This window comes from Trichomycterus rosablanca, chromosome 6 (genome assembly GCF_030014385.1).
Source record: "Trichomycterus rosablanca isolate fTriRos1 chromosome 6, fTriRos1.hap1, whole genome shotgun sequence".
In the NCBI taxonomy this organism is placed as follows: domain Eukaryota; kingdom Metazoa; phylum Chordata; class Actinopteri; order Siluriformes; family Trichomycteridae; genus Trichomycterus; species Trichomycterus rosablanca.
In genome coordinates this window covers 34,414,538-34,427,880 of record NC_085993.1, presented here as the reverse complement: position 1 = coordinate 34,427,880, position 13,343 = coordinate 34,414,538, and the positions used below count along the sequence as shown (strand labels likewise).

General features: G+C 38.9%; 2 protein-coding genes across 2 annotated transcripts in view; both read right to left on the bottom strand.

The window, feature by feature from the left end:
- nudt15 (nudix (nucleoside diphosphate linked moiety X)-type motif 15) overlaps positions 1 to 13,343 on the bottom strand; it is a 426,914-nt gene that overhangs the window by 236,824 nt on the left and 176,747 nt on the right. The gene's annotated exons all lie outside the window — the stretch shown is intronic.
- scn1lab (sodium channel, voltage-gated, type I like, alpha b) overlaps positions 1 to 13,343 on the bottom strand; it is a 96,318-nt gene that overhangs the window by 16,909 nt on the left and 66,066 nt on the right. The window contains exons 18-20 of the mRNA XM_062997729.1: positions 6,480 to 6,612; positions 4,142 to 4,296; positions 3,081 to 3,254 (exon numbers count right to left, since the gene is read on the bottom strand). Of these exons, the coding sequence (XP_062853799.1) occupies positions 3,081 to 3,254; positions 4,142 to 4,296; positions 6,480 to 6,612 (462 nt within the window). The remainder of the gene's footprint in view (positions 1 to 3,080; positions 3,255 to 4,141; positions 4,297 to 6,479; positions 6,613 to 13,343) is intronic.

Sequence of the window (13,343 nt, the reverse complement as noted above, 5' to 3'; positions counted from 1 at the left end):
ACATGAGTGCTGCCAGCATTGCTGCAGAGGTTGAAGACGTGGGAGGTCAGCCTGTCAGTGCTCAGACCATACGCCGCACACTGCATCAACTCGGTCTGCATGGTCGTCATCCCAGAAGGAAGCTGACGCACAAGAAAGCCCGCAAACAGTTTGCTGAAGACAAGCAGTCCAAGAACATGGATTACTGGAATGCCCTGTGGTCTGACGAGACCAAGATAAACTTGTTTGGCTCAGATGGTGTCCAGCATGTGTGGCGGCGCCCTGGTGAGAAGTACCAAGACAACTGTATCTTGCCTACAGTCAAGCATGGTGGTGGTAGCATCATGGTCTTGGGCTGCATGAGTGTTGCTGGCACTGGGGAGCTGCAGTTCATTGAGGGAAACATGAATTCCAACATGTACTGTGACATTCTGAAACAGAGCATGATCCCCTCCCTTCGAAAACTGGGCCTCATGGCAGTTTTCCAACAGGATAACGACCCCAAACACAACCTCCAAGATGACAACTGCCTTGCTGAGGAAGCTGAAGGTAAAGGTGATGGACTAAACCCAATTGAGCACCTGTGGTGCATCCTCAAGTGGAAGGTGGAGGAGTTCAAGGTGTCTAACATCCACCAGCTCCGTGATGTCATCATGGAGGAGTGGAAGAGGATTCCAGTAGCAACCTGTGCAGCTCTGGTGAATTCCATGCCCAGGAGGGTTAAGGCAGTGCTGGATAATAATGGTGGTCACACAAAATATTGACACTTTGGGCACAATTTGGACATGTTCACTGTGGGGTGTACTCACTTATGTTGCCAGCCATTTAGACATTAATGGCTGTGTGTTGAGTTATTTTCAGAAGACAGTAAATCTACACTGCTATACAGGTTGTACACTGACTACTCTAAGTTATATCCAAGTTTTATTTCTATAGTGTTGTCCCATGAAAAGATATAATAAAATATTTGCAGAAATGTGAGGGGTGTACTCACTTTTGTGATACACTGTACATTTTGTTATTTAGCAGATAACCAGATGAAAAGCATTTTATCATCAGCACTATACTAACCTGGATAACCACTGTCTTAACAATTAATAATAAAAAGTATTACTTTGATTCAAAATGTAAGTATGGAACTCAATCAAATAGGCTCTAATTTGTGTTTGCTATAAGGCCACCTGTGCTTTACTCCAATATCCAAATATTGTTTCAAGACCCGTACCTGGTATTGCTGTCTATCATTTGATAAAGATTATAAAAAACCTCCAACAAAAACTCCATTCCCCAAAGTTCATGTTCAGGTCAATCCCTTTACATTTCTATTAGAAGCCAGGAATTGAAAGGTACAGTTTTTACATTCACTGTGACATTTCCAAGCAGATGCTTAAACTGAGTTGTGGAAGAAGTGAAGAAGGAGTAGAGTGTTGGAATAAAGCGTGGTTGCCGGTGTCGGTGACAAACTGACACACTCTGGGGAATTTAGTCCCTGTATTCCATCCCCGTGTGTGAACAAAGTGGCAATGAGTCACCAGTGAGTCAGCAGATGCTAAACATGAGCCACCCCCATAGGCTCCAGTCGAACAACATTATGGTTGTGTCTATGGTGCATGCATGGTAGAATTAGAGGAGATGCTTGAAAGAAATGAGGCATTTATACTGTGATGGGCCATTAGGGCTAAGTAAGAGGCATTTTTTCTTCTTTAGTTGACTTGTGGCTTTCAGCTTGATGTCTGGCATACTGATATGTATTGACTGTGTCTGAGTGTAAGGATACTGGAGGCTGCCTTGCCATGGGAACAGCGACTCCTACTGTCTATTCGATGCACCAGTACAAGCTGTGTATGAATATGGAAAGAGCACAGTGGTCCTTTATATGCGCTAAAGCTCAACAATAGGCAGCCAGTGGCTTCACACGTTTCAGAAGAGGCCCTTATCAACCAGTTAGGTACAGCCAACTGGATGCTTCCTTTATCCTCCAAAATACCAGAATCATTTTGCTTTAACAATGCTCAGATTTAATTGTTGTCAAGACATTGAATGTGCAACTATACTATGAGGAACAAAAAACTTTAGTAGTGCTTTATAAGTTTTTTAGTATTTTATATGTATTTTAGAAGTTCCGGGAGTCTCCCGCATATACATAGCAGCTCCCTGATGCCCGCAAGTAAGATTAAATCTCCCAGAATCTAGAACGAGCGGCCAAGAGCGCACACACACACGCGCACGCAGGCGACACAGACTTTTTTCCCGATCGCGTATTAAATCCGTTATCTGATATACAATCTAGAGCACTGTGTAAGGAACATAAATCAATTGTCTAATATACTGTCTAGTGCACTAAGTAGGGAACATAAATCTATGATCGAATATACTATCTAGTGCACTATGTAGGGAACATAATTAATTATGTAATACACTATCTAGTGCACTATGTAAGGAACACAAATCATCACCTAGTTATACTTTCTAGTGCACTATGTAGTGAACATGAATGCGTTATCTAATACACTATCTAGTGCACTATGTAGGGAACATAAATCCGTGATCTGAAATACAATCTAGTGCACTGTGTAGGGAACATAAACCAATTGTCTAATTCACTATCTAGTGCACTACATAGGGAACATAAATTCATATCTGAAATACTATCTAGTGCACTATGTAAGAAACATAAGTCTATTATCTAGTACACTATTTAGTGCACTAAATAAGGAACATACATTCTTTTCTAATATACAAACTAGTGTAGGTTTTTCAGTTTCTTCTTTTTGTTTGTGTGTGTGTGTGTGTGGGGGGGGGGGGGGGGGCACCTCCCTGAAATGAGTTTTTGCAACTTGGGATGTCTGTTTATTGCTTACATATTTCAATAGTTACTGACATTGTTTGGAATCAATTAAAAGATCATTAGCTATGTTTGGCATTAATTAAAAGATCATTAGCTATGTTATGAAGCAAGAAACATTAGCTATTAATTAGCAAAGAAGAAATCTTAGCTTTCAAGTGTCTCCAGACTTTTAATCCTCTATGAAATTGTCTGGCCCTACAAGACTACGTAACACAGTCACACACATGACACTGTAAGTGAGGATCGTACTTACGTCTACTATAAGAAAGTCGAGCCAGCACCAGGCGTTGGTGAAGTACTTGACAAAGCCATACGCCACCCACTTCAGTAACATTTCCAGGATAAAGATATAGGTGAAAACTTTGTCAGCATATTCCAGTACTGTCTTGATGGTCTTTCGTTGCTCTATGTAGATATCCTCAAATGCCTACATGTACACACACACACACACACACACACACACACACACATAAAAAAACTAATCATTTGAACACATTGAACACATTTCTGGATAGTGTTTAAATAACACATGAAAGCTCAAGCAAATTAAGTGTGGTTATTGAGTCCCAGTGGTTTAATCATGTTGTAACCTTTGGTCATACAGATTAGCAGTAGGTTTTATAATCAGCAATATTATAGAGGCTGGAATAATTATTTTCTTTGTTTCTTTGGGCTAAATATTTCCTATTGCAACTGTACATCAACTAGGCATAACATTATGACCACTGACAGGTGAAGTGAATAACACTGATTATCTCTTCATCACGGCACCTGTTAGTGGGTGGGATATATTAGGCAGCAAGTGAACATTTTATCCTTAAAGTTGATGTGTTAGAAGCAGGAAAAATGGGCAGCGTAAAGATTTGAGCAAGTTTGACGAGGGCCAAATTGTGATGACTAGACGACTGGGTCAGAGCATCTCCAAAACTGCAGCTCTTGTGGGGTGTTCCCAGTCTGCAGTGGTCAGTATCTATCAAAAGTGGTCCAAGGAAGTAACAGTGGTAAACCGGCGACAGGGTCAGGGGTGGCCAAGGCTCATTAATGCACGTGGGGAGCGAAGGCTGGCCTGTGTGGTCTGATCCAACAGACAGGCTACTGTAGATCAAATTGGAGAAGAAGTTAATGCTGGTTCTGATAGAAAGGTGTCAGAATACACAGTGCATCACAGTTTGTTGCGTATGGGGCTGCAAAAGGTGGAACAGAATATTAAGAAGGTGGTCGTAATGTTATGCTGGCTTATTCATTTAATATAATATTTTTTGTTAAGGAAGGTTGCACATTATTGTATATGGATGAGTGCATGTGTCTCCTTACCAGAGCACCACTGCTCAACAGGATCATAAAGATGATGAAGGACTCAAACCAGTTGTGCTCTACAATGATGAAGCAGGTTTTTCTTAAAGTCCACCAGCTTCTCCATCGTCCCTTATCCACATCCACCTGACAGCACTGAAACCTCATTACACAACCTGGAACAGTAATAAGATGAACATTGTCAGAGGAAAAGAAATAATGTTCATAAGGAGATCAAACGTATTAGATGTTGAATGTCTTAAAAGAAAAAATGGTAATGGGATTTGACAGGAATTAAAGCTAATCTGCTTTAGCTATGCAAATAAGGGATTCGTCTTATTCATATCTTATTCATGCAATGCATCCTATTCATATGTCATATTCAGTAAGCATTTCTTTTTTGCTTAGTTAATCTGTTTTAAGGAGGACAACAATATACTGTATATTTCTACTCCAAATAAGTTTTTTTTTTAGTCTAACTGTCCTTTTGTTTGTGGCATTATACACTATATGGCCAAAAGTGTTTGGACACCTGACCATAGGCTTGTTGGACATACCACTTTAAAAAGAAATGGTATTATAACAGAGCGACCTCTGTGTGATTTTTTCAGCACAGTCATGCTGGAACAGGAAATAGCCTTCCCTAAACTGTTGCTATTATATTAGAAGCATATAATTTCCTTTTAATATAACTGATTTATTAAACCTGTTGCCAACTCATGTGGCTGAAACATACAGTATAAATTCAATAATTATAAGGGCTGCCCCAACACTTTTGTCCATATAGTGTATTTTAATTGTGACCATGAGTTTAAGTTTTCCTAATTAAACTTTAGCAACTGCAACATTGTTAAGCACTGCTGAAATATGCTCATTTTAGTGGTGAATCTGGTAAATTAGGAGTTACCCATACGTATACATTTCTGTCCAATTACACCTTATTTTGACAGCTTTACAGTCTGTGTATGGTTCTGTTACTCAATGTGGTGAACATTACTGTAACTTAGCATAAGTCTGACTTACTTGCTTGCATGGTTGGTTTAGTGCTTAGTTTGTACACACAGAAGCTATTAATAGTTGCATTCTTAGTCATGTCCAATTATCCGATTGCATTTCTCTTCCTCTCTACTGCTGCTAACCTCCGCTCCTGACCGAGGAGAGCCATGACTAACTCATGCCCCCTCCGATATGACGGCAACTTTTCACCTGCACGAGATGAGTTAATATGGGGCACAGTCTCGTGCACAGAGAATCATGCACTGATCTCCATTATTCCTCACCTCTGATGCGGGAACCATCAATCAGCCAGCAGTGGTCATAATTGCACCAGCATGAGGAATTCCTTCCGGCAAACAAGCCAATCATTGTGCGTGTATGCGTCCAGCTGGCAGCAGAGCTGAGATTCAAACTTACAAGTTTGAGATGTCAGCTCTGGTATGCTAGAGTGTTTAGCGCCCCTCACTATTTGGTTATAATAGTTTAGACTGGGGTGGCACGGTGGCTCGGTGGGTAGAACTGTCACCTCACAACAAGAAGGTCCTGGGTTCAATCCCCAGGCAGGGCGGTTCGGGTCCTTTCTGTGTGGAGTTTGCATGTTCTCCCTCTGTCTGCATGGGTTTCCTCCGGGACCTCCAGTTTCCTCCCATAGTCCAAAGACATGCAGTCAGGTTATTTGGAGACACTGGATTGCCCTATAGGTGAATGGGTGTGTGTGTGTGTGTGTGTACGTGTGTCTGCCCTGCGATGGACTGGCGATGTTACTGTGTGCCTTGTGCCCACTGAAAAGCTGAGATAGGCTCCAGCACCCAACGCAACCCTAATTGGATAGCCGGTTAAGACCGTGAGTGAGTGAGTGAGTGAGTGAGTTTAGGCTGGTTCTAAGTAGTCAAACTATCTTTATAAACTTATAAACTAAACTAGTTCTAAAGGAGTTTAGACCCTAACAGACTGGTTCTAGCTCAAAATAATTCTAGCTTGTCAGACAATAGTCAGGGTTTCCAGTGGTTCCTAGTTAAACTTCAAATTATAAATCAAGCCTAAATTAATTTAAATATAATTACGTATTAAATGTTCTAAGGTTTAAAAGTAAATGTAACATGTCACATGTAACTTGCTTACTTGCTAAATGGGGTGGATTTTTGTGCTTAACCAAGATCATAATGAAGCTATTAATGGTGGCACTTGTGGTCTTTTATACAGCTGTACAAACACACCACTACAATCTTATGTCAGTTTAAATCAAACACTGCTGCATAGCTGCTGGGAATTTGTCTGACAGATTCAAACTCTTGATTCTTTAGCTTTATCCTCTGTCTTTAGCACCCATCCCATGTTTTTTAACACACGCACAGACACACACCTTCAGTAAAGCAATCCTCGGGGTCCAGTGACTCTTCTTGTTCTAACTCAATTGATTCTGCCCCCTCTCCTGGGGGTCTGATGTCCACTGTGCTTCCCTCAGAAGAACTGAGAACTGTGTCCACTGGGAGCTTCTACACTCATTGACACACACACACACACACACACACACACACACGCACACACACACACATACATACACACACACGTAATGCAGACAACACACACATATACAGAACCATGATTAAACCTTTGAACCATTTTCTTGAGTTTCTTGTATTTTCATTAATTCATGCAGATTCAATCAGATCATTCAAAAGTACCTACAAAGTCTGTGGATTAATTTGAGTGTTTTTTTTTCTGATTGGTGGCCATGTACAGTGAGCTACAGCACAGGCTCATGAGTAATCTCACAGTCAGCTGTGGGTACGTTTGATGGGCCTTCGTTCCTTCCTCATGCATTTTATTTTTTTAAAACCAAGGTGCATATTTTTAAAGAATTCATCCAAGCTTGTGATCTCGTCAACAAATGTTTAGTGCTTCGAGTATTTTCATGTCCAGCGCAAACACAACCCCATTTTTGTTCAAACAATATGCAATTGGTTTCTGTTGGATTGTCCCAAAAATGTAATGTAATTCAGATTACAACAGGTTAAGTGCATTTCCCCTGATTGACATGAAAACACAAAGTGAAAGTCCATTCCGTTAAGCAGTGGTCAAGCCTCGGTCCGCCAGTCAGAGTTCGAAGAGGAGGAATGCCGCATTAGCAAATATCTAACCAGAACTGTGTGCTCAAATCTTAGACAGCATTCTTTTTACACTATAAAACCAATCTGTGATATAATCAGCCAATAGTTTTGGATTTTAGAACTAAAAAATGTAGTCTCTATCCAGAAAAATACTGCATAAAATACTGATAGTTTTAAATTATTTTTTTATTCTGTATAAATGGTTTAATATATGCATATATTTGTATTGCTTTTTGAATAAATGTATGCATTTTACTTAAAGTGGTATCTGCATTGTATGGAGTCAAATCAACCTGGAAGTCAATATTTCCAGAAGATACAAGAATTTGAAGTACAGTAGTATAATAGTTACTGTGCGATTGAAGTCAGCTGATAAGTTTGCTAGCTTTATTTCCTCAGCTGCTACCTTTAGGGGGCGCCGGTGAATCGTGATCTGCATTATTGATTTGGCACAGTTTTTACAAAGGATGCCCTTCCTGACACAACCCTCCCTATTTATCCGGGCTTGGGACCGGCACTACAATGCACTGGTTTATGCATCCTAGTGGCTAGATACCTATAGGACAGTTCAGTGTCTCCAATTAGCCTGGCTGCATGTTTTTTGGACTGTGGGAGGAACCCGGAGGAAACCCACGCAGGCACGGGGAGAACGTGCAAACTCTGCACAGAAAGGACCCAGACTGCCCCACCTGGGGATCGAACCCAGGACCTTCTTGCTGTGAGGCGACAGTGCTACCCACGTAGCCACTGTGCCGCCCATATAAGTTTGCTAGCTACCCTGTTAAAAAAAACACAACACATACCATACTGATTGAAGCTGTGTTTTATAGCTGGTTTATACAGTACTAGGCAGTGCTGGTTTTACAGGGTATTTATGGTCCTAAGTGAACTACGGGGCTTCAGCAGTAATGTAGTTTTCATTATGGCCAACAATTGTTTGTTTTTGATATTTTGTACAGCTTTATGTTGTTGTTGTTTTTTTGTTGTCGTTCTGTTTTATGCTTATCATTTACCATCATTGGTTGTGTTTTAATGCTGATTTTTGCTGATCATTCACCAGTGTTTGTGTTTTAGGTAAGATAGGCTGTCACATACAAAGCGCTGTTACACCTACATGCTGAAAATCATTTGTGCAAAACAAATTTATATGGAATAAGTATATGCAAATGTATATGCGTAGTACAAACTGTTTTTTTGTTATGCATATTTTAACATTTAAAAATTTCAGACTTAAATACATTAAATTCAAAATCTTGTAAAAGCCAGTCTCTTTATTTAGATGTTTTGCATGTCACAGACTTTTGTGATAAGGTCATAAGATTTTCATCGGATAACTGCACCACTACTCCTATGAGCTAACCTTTTCTGCAGATTTATTGCTGTCATACAGATTGTTTGCTTTGCCTTTCTAACCAGCATAGAAGCAGGTCTGTCGACTAGTTTTACTGGTCTCTCAGATCTTTTACATCTTGAACAATTAAAATTGCAGGCAGAAAGTGGTTTGCTATCTTGTTATAGCCTCCCTCTACTTAAAAAATCTTTTAAATTGTCATAAATTGTCATAGCTGATAATTCCTAAAAGATATTGTTGATCTGCTTACCCTGTCCTAAAGACAGTTTATACAAGAAAACACTTTTGTTTTCATCATGAGTTTTTACAGGAATTTCTGTTAATAGTTGTGCTTTGACCGTTTGCTCATTTTCACTTAAAATCATCAAAATATAAATATTTTGACCTGGGGTGGCCAATTTTTTAACACTACTGTATATTAATAAACAGCATCAAATACCCTTATTTTTAGTGGTTAACTCGAGTGCAGTTAATACATTGGGTCTAAATCTGCCTGCACATTAAATGGTAGCGTGGCACAAAATTTTATTGATGGCACTCTGCCATCTGCAGTGTGGGTGTGTTTGAAGGCCGTTTTAATGTGTAAACAGCCAAAGTGAAAGGCAAGCCGCAGCAATGCTGTCTGAAACTGAGTGTCAGTACTGGTTGCTGTGGTACCCGGCTAATGCGGCGCAGGGGAATGATGGAAGCATGCTGTGTGCAGATTCAGAATGTGGTAGAAAAAAGCTCAGATCTCCAGAATGATTTGTCATATCAGAAGCAAAGCTTTGCAGAATCATTTAAGCATACCTGGTGCCCAACGCCAATGTAACATGTTTATTAACCTTACCAATTACCTTTTTTATTTATGTATGTAGAGCACCAACATTGTTTTCAGAAATCATTGAACACTCCTGCACCCCCTGTAACTTTTTTTTGTTCCAATTGGGGACGCTGTGTATGACTTCATAGTCTGAATGAGAATCTTCATTAGAGCAAGCTTAGAGAAAATATGCAAGTTCTTTTAAAAGCAAGATTAAACAAAAACATAACAGGTTTGAAATTGAAAGTCAATTTGTGCTTATTGGCTTGGTAAACGATTAGCTTGGTTCCATTAAAGGGTGAAAAGACAACGATTTATTTTACCATATGGCAAGTACAACCAATAAATGATAGTTTTCATAGTACTTTAATGGTAACGGTCACATCATTGTTATTTTATTTATTAATTTTTTATGCATTTTCCTCCCGATTTAGTGCACTTATTTATTTTTTGTCTTCCGCTGCTGAGGGATACCTGATTGCATTTGAGGAGAGCAAGTCGCTGTACACGCCTCTTGCGATACGTGTACAGCCCTCCTCTTCTCGCCCCTGCATTCTGCACAGGCGTCTCTTCCACCAATCAGGGTCCTTACACAGTGTATGAAGACCCACCCACCCACACATAGTCCGGTCCCCACCCTGCAGATACGGTGGCCAATTAGTATCTGCTGCAGGCACTGCCAATTATGCCCGCCAGATGGCGCCCAGTCGACTGGTGGCAATGGCAAGTTTAAAACTGAGGAGTTCAGAATCTCAGCGCTGGTGTGCTAGTAGAATATCCCGCTGCACCACCTTGGCGCCCCTATCGTTATTTTTAACGGTAAAACGTTTGAATTTTAATGCTTTTATAGAAATGTTGTATTTACTCCCAAAACCATTACCAAATAAGGCAGTAAAACCCAACCCATGACAAACACATGCAAACAGCTAGCATCTAACTAATAATTCAATTAAGTAATATTAAAATAATACTGTTTAGGTTAAAGTAACTGTCAGGAAAATCAATCATCTAGCATTTTAATAAAACAGTTCAGTTTTAGTTACATAAAGGCTAAACTGGCTGAAATCATCAGATGTGCTGATACATTTTACTGTAAAAAAAATTATCATATTTTGTAAAAAAAAAAAATGTATAAATTATTTACATTGAAAATGTAAATAAAACCACATAAGGCAGCCTGAGAATTATACAAGTGATTGTAGTGAGTTATAAAACAAAAAAAAAACAATTGTAGCTTTATATAATAATATATAATGTATAACAATATAATTTTTTATTCTAATTATTTATTAAATGTAGTCAATTATGCCAATTCTAGAGTCTAAAACCCTGTTGGTACCAAGCTGATGGTTGACGTGATTAGTAACATAGCTGCAGTGCTAGAGCAGCTTTCATCATTCCATTATGGACCATTTTGATGTCAAGATGCAATCAAACAAACATGTGCCATGGACTACTTCTACTGAGAAAAAACCATTCTCTTTCCTCACTCATCCTTTCAGTCAACCACCCATTCACTCATCTCTTTAAGTTCATTCAGCTTTAAATGCTAAATGAGGACTCATTCAGTCAACAAAACTGAACAAAAGAAAAAAACAAACAAACAAAAGGAAATATAAAGATGCTCATGGCTTGAACTATAGATGGAAATGATGATCTTGCTCATTCCGTATGATTGTTAACACTGCAAGGAAGGCCGGTACTATGACTGAAACTTAAATCCAGTAAATGAAAATAAATAAATTAAAATGAGCAAACAAAACAAACTAAAACGCTAACAGCTGTCTCTCTCCAGTGCAGAGGGTTGGGTACAAGGGGCGTTGGGGGAGGGCACAGGCATAGAGAAATAAAGGGCAATCCGTTCCAAACGAGAAAGGAAATGAGAGACGAGAGTTTGGCTGTGTAGAAATGGCATAGGCAGTCTTCATGGTTAGTGTGTGGGAAGAGGAAAGACTCTTACAGGGGTCTCTCAGAGAAAACCTGGGGTTCGTCTCTCATTACGCTGCAATAACAGGTCACACACAGAGAGATACACACTTCACAAAACATGGATAACAACGTCGTCAACACACCACCAGGAAAATATTACAAGGAGGAAGAAAGGAGGTTAGGAACACTGTGATAGAATTACTGTCCGAGTTATGCAATGAGAAAACATACACTTGTACTTTACTGTTCGTGGAACATTTCTATAGTTTAACCACTGCCATCTAACAACCCCAGTATTTGCCTTCTTCTACTCGAGAGTCACTTGTCCTTTACTTCCAGAATGCATCAGTCAGATTTCCAGACACAAAATCTCAACATTTTAGTTGATTAAATAAGAAAATACTTTGTTACATGTATAATAATTAAAATAAGAATAGAATAATCCAGTTGTGTCCCATTTAATTAACACAATTCGACTACACAAGGTGGGTAATGTGTTAAATAATGTGTTAAATAGAAAAATAAAAACCCTGCATACTTTATCCAAATACATATTTAGTCAGAATCTGTGTGTTTTCTGTGCATGTGTTTGCATCTTGATGCACCACACAGAAAAACCCTATAAATAAATAAACACATACAGTATTAAAAGACTTATTAAATATTAAAAAGTATTGGAGTTGGGGCCGCAACAACTAATCTACAAAATCTATCAAAATTATGTGACCACTATATAATTTTAAGGTTCATCTGCACAGTCGTCAACAACAATAAGATCCCAAATGGTTTCTTATTGTTCACGTTTTTGTACTACAGAGGAACAGTAGTCATGACAGACACTATTTAGTGCACTAGGTGCATTTCCAAAAAGTCACATCACATGTAGGATGTTTAGGGTACACAAATAACTACGCATTATGTAAAATTCAATAAAACAAGAATCTGTGATTTGTTCACAAAAGTACAAAAACTTTTAATTTTTTACCAACTTAATTGCATTTTGAATATATTTTTTTTTATAAAAAGGTGTTGGGAAATTAGTGAGAACAGTTCCTAGAATTTTAAAGTAACACTGTTTTGAAACATTCCACAGTTAGCAGGTAAGGGTATCATGATTGGGTATAAAAAGAGGATCCACCAAATCTCAACCAAGAATGGGTCATGACTCACCACTTTGTGCCAAACTTCATGAGATAATTGTCAATCAGTTCAAAAATAACATTTCTTGATACAAGATTGCAACTAATTTAGGTCTTTCACCATCTATCATCCATGCCACTGTTGAATGTGCTTGACCTTCAAGCCCTCAGATGGCATTGCTTGGGAAACCATCTGTTTCGTTGATAAATATAGCTACATGGGCTCAAGGATACTTCGGAAAACCAACACAGCCGAACACAGTCCTCCGCTGCTAAAGAAATGCAACCTGAAACATGCACAAGTCTTGGGAGACATGGATACTTGGGAGGATACCACTGACACAGAGGTGTATATTGGGATTTTAGAGAAACATATACTGTCATCTGTCCCAGAGACATGTAGGAAGTCCATGCCTGGATACTTCTGCACACGTTACAACAATGTAACCTAGTAGGCACAGTGTGTGTGTGCCTGACAGGCCTGCCTGCAGTACAGGTCTGTTTCCTAATGCAATTGTATGCTGCATCATAAAGAGAAGAATCACACAATGGTAACAATGACTGTTGAGCAGCTGAAGTTTTGAAGTCAAACAAGAATGGGCAAAAATTCCACTTAAACCACAACAAACAGATTTTTCAATACCCAGATAATAAAAAAAATGTGTTATGAGTGTGTTTTAGTTGGTCACATTCAAAACATACATTTGAGTTGGTGAGTTGGACACATTGAAAATATTTTCTTCGTAATTTTGTCACTTAAATATAAAGAGAACAAATCACATATTCTTGTTTTGACTGCATTTTATAGCATGTTGAAGTGTTTTTTTAACATTTTATTATTTACTTTTATATAATGTTGTAAGTATTTACATTATATACACTTACTGGCCAGTTT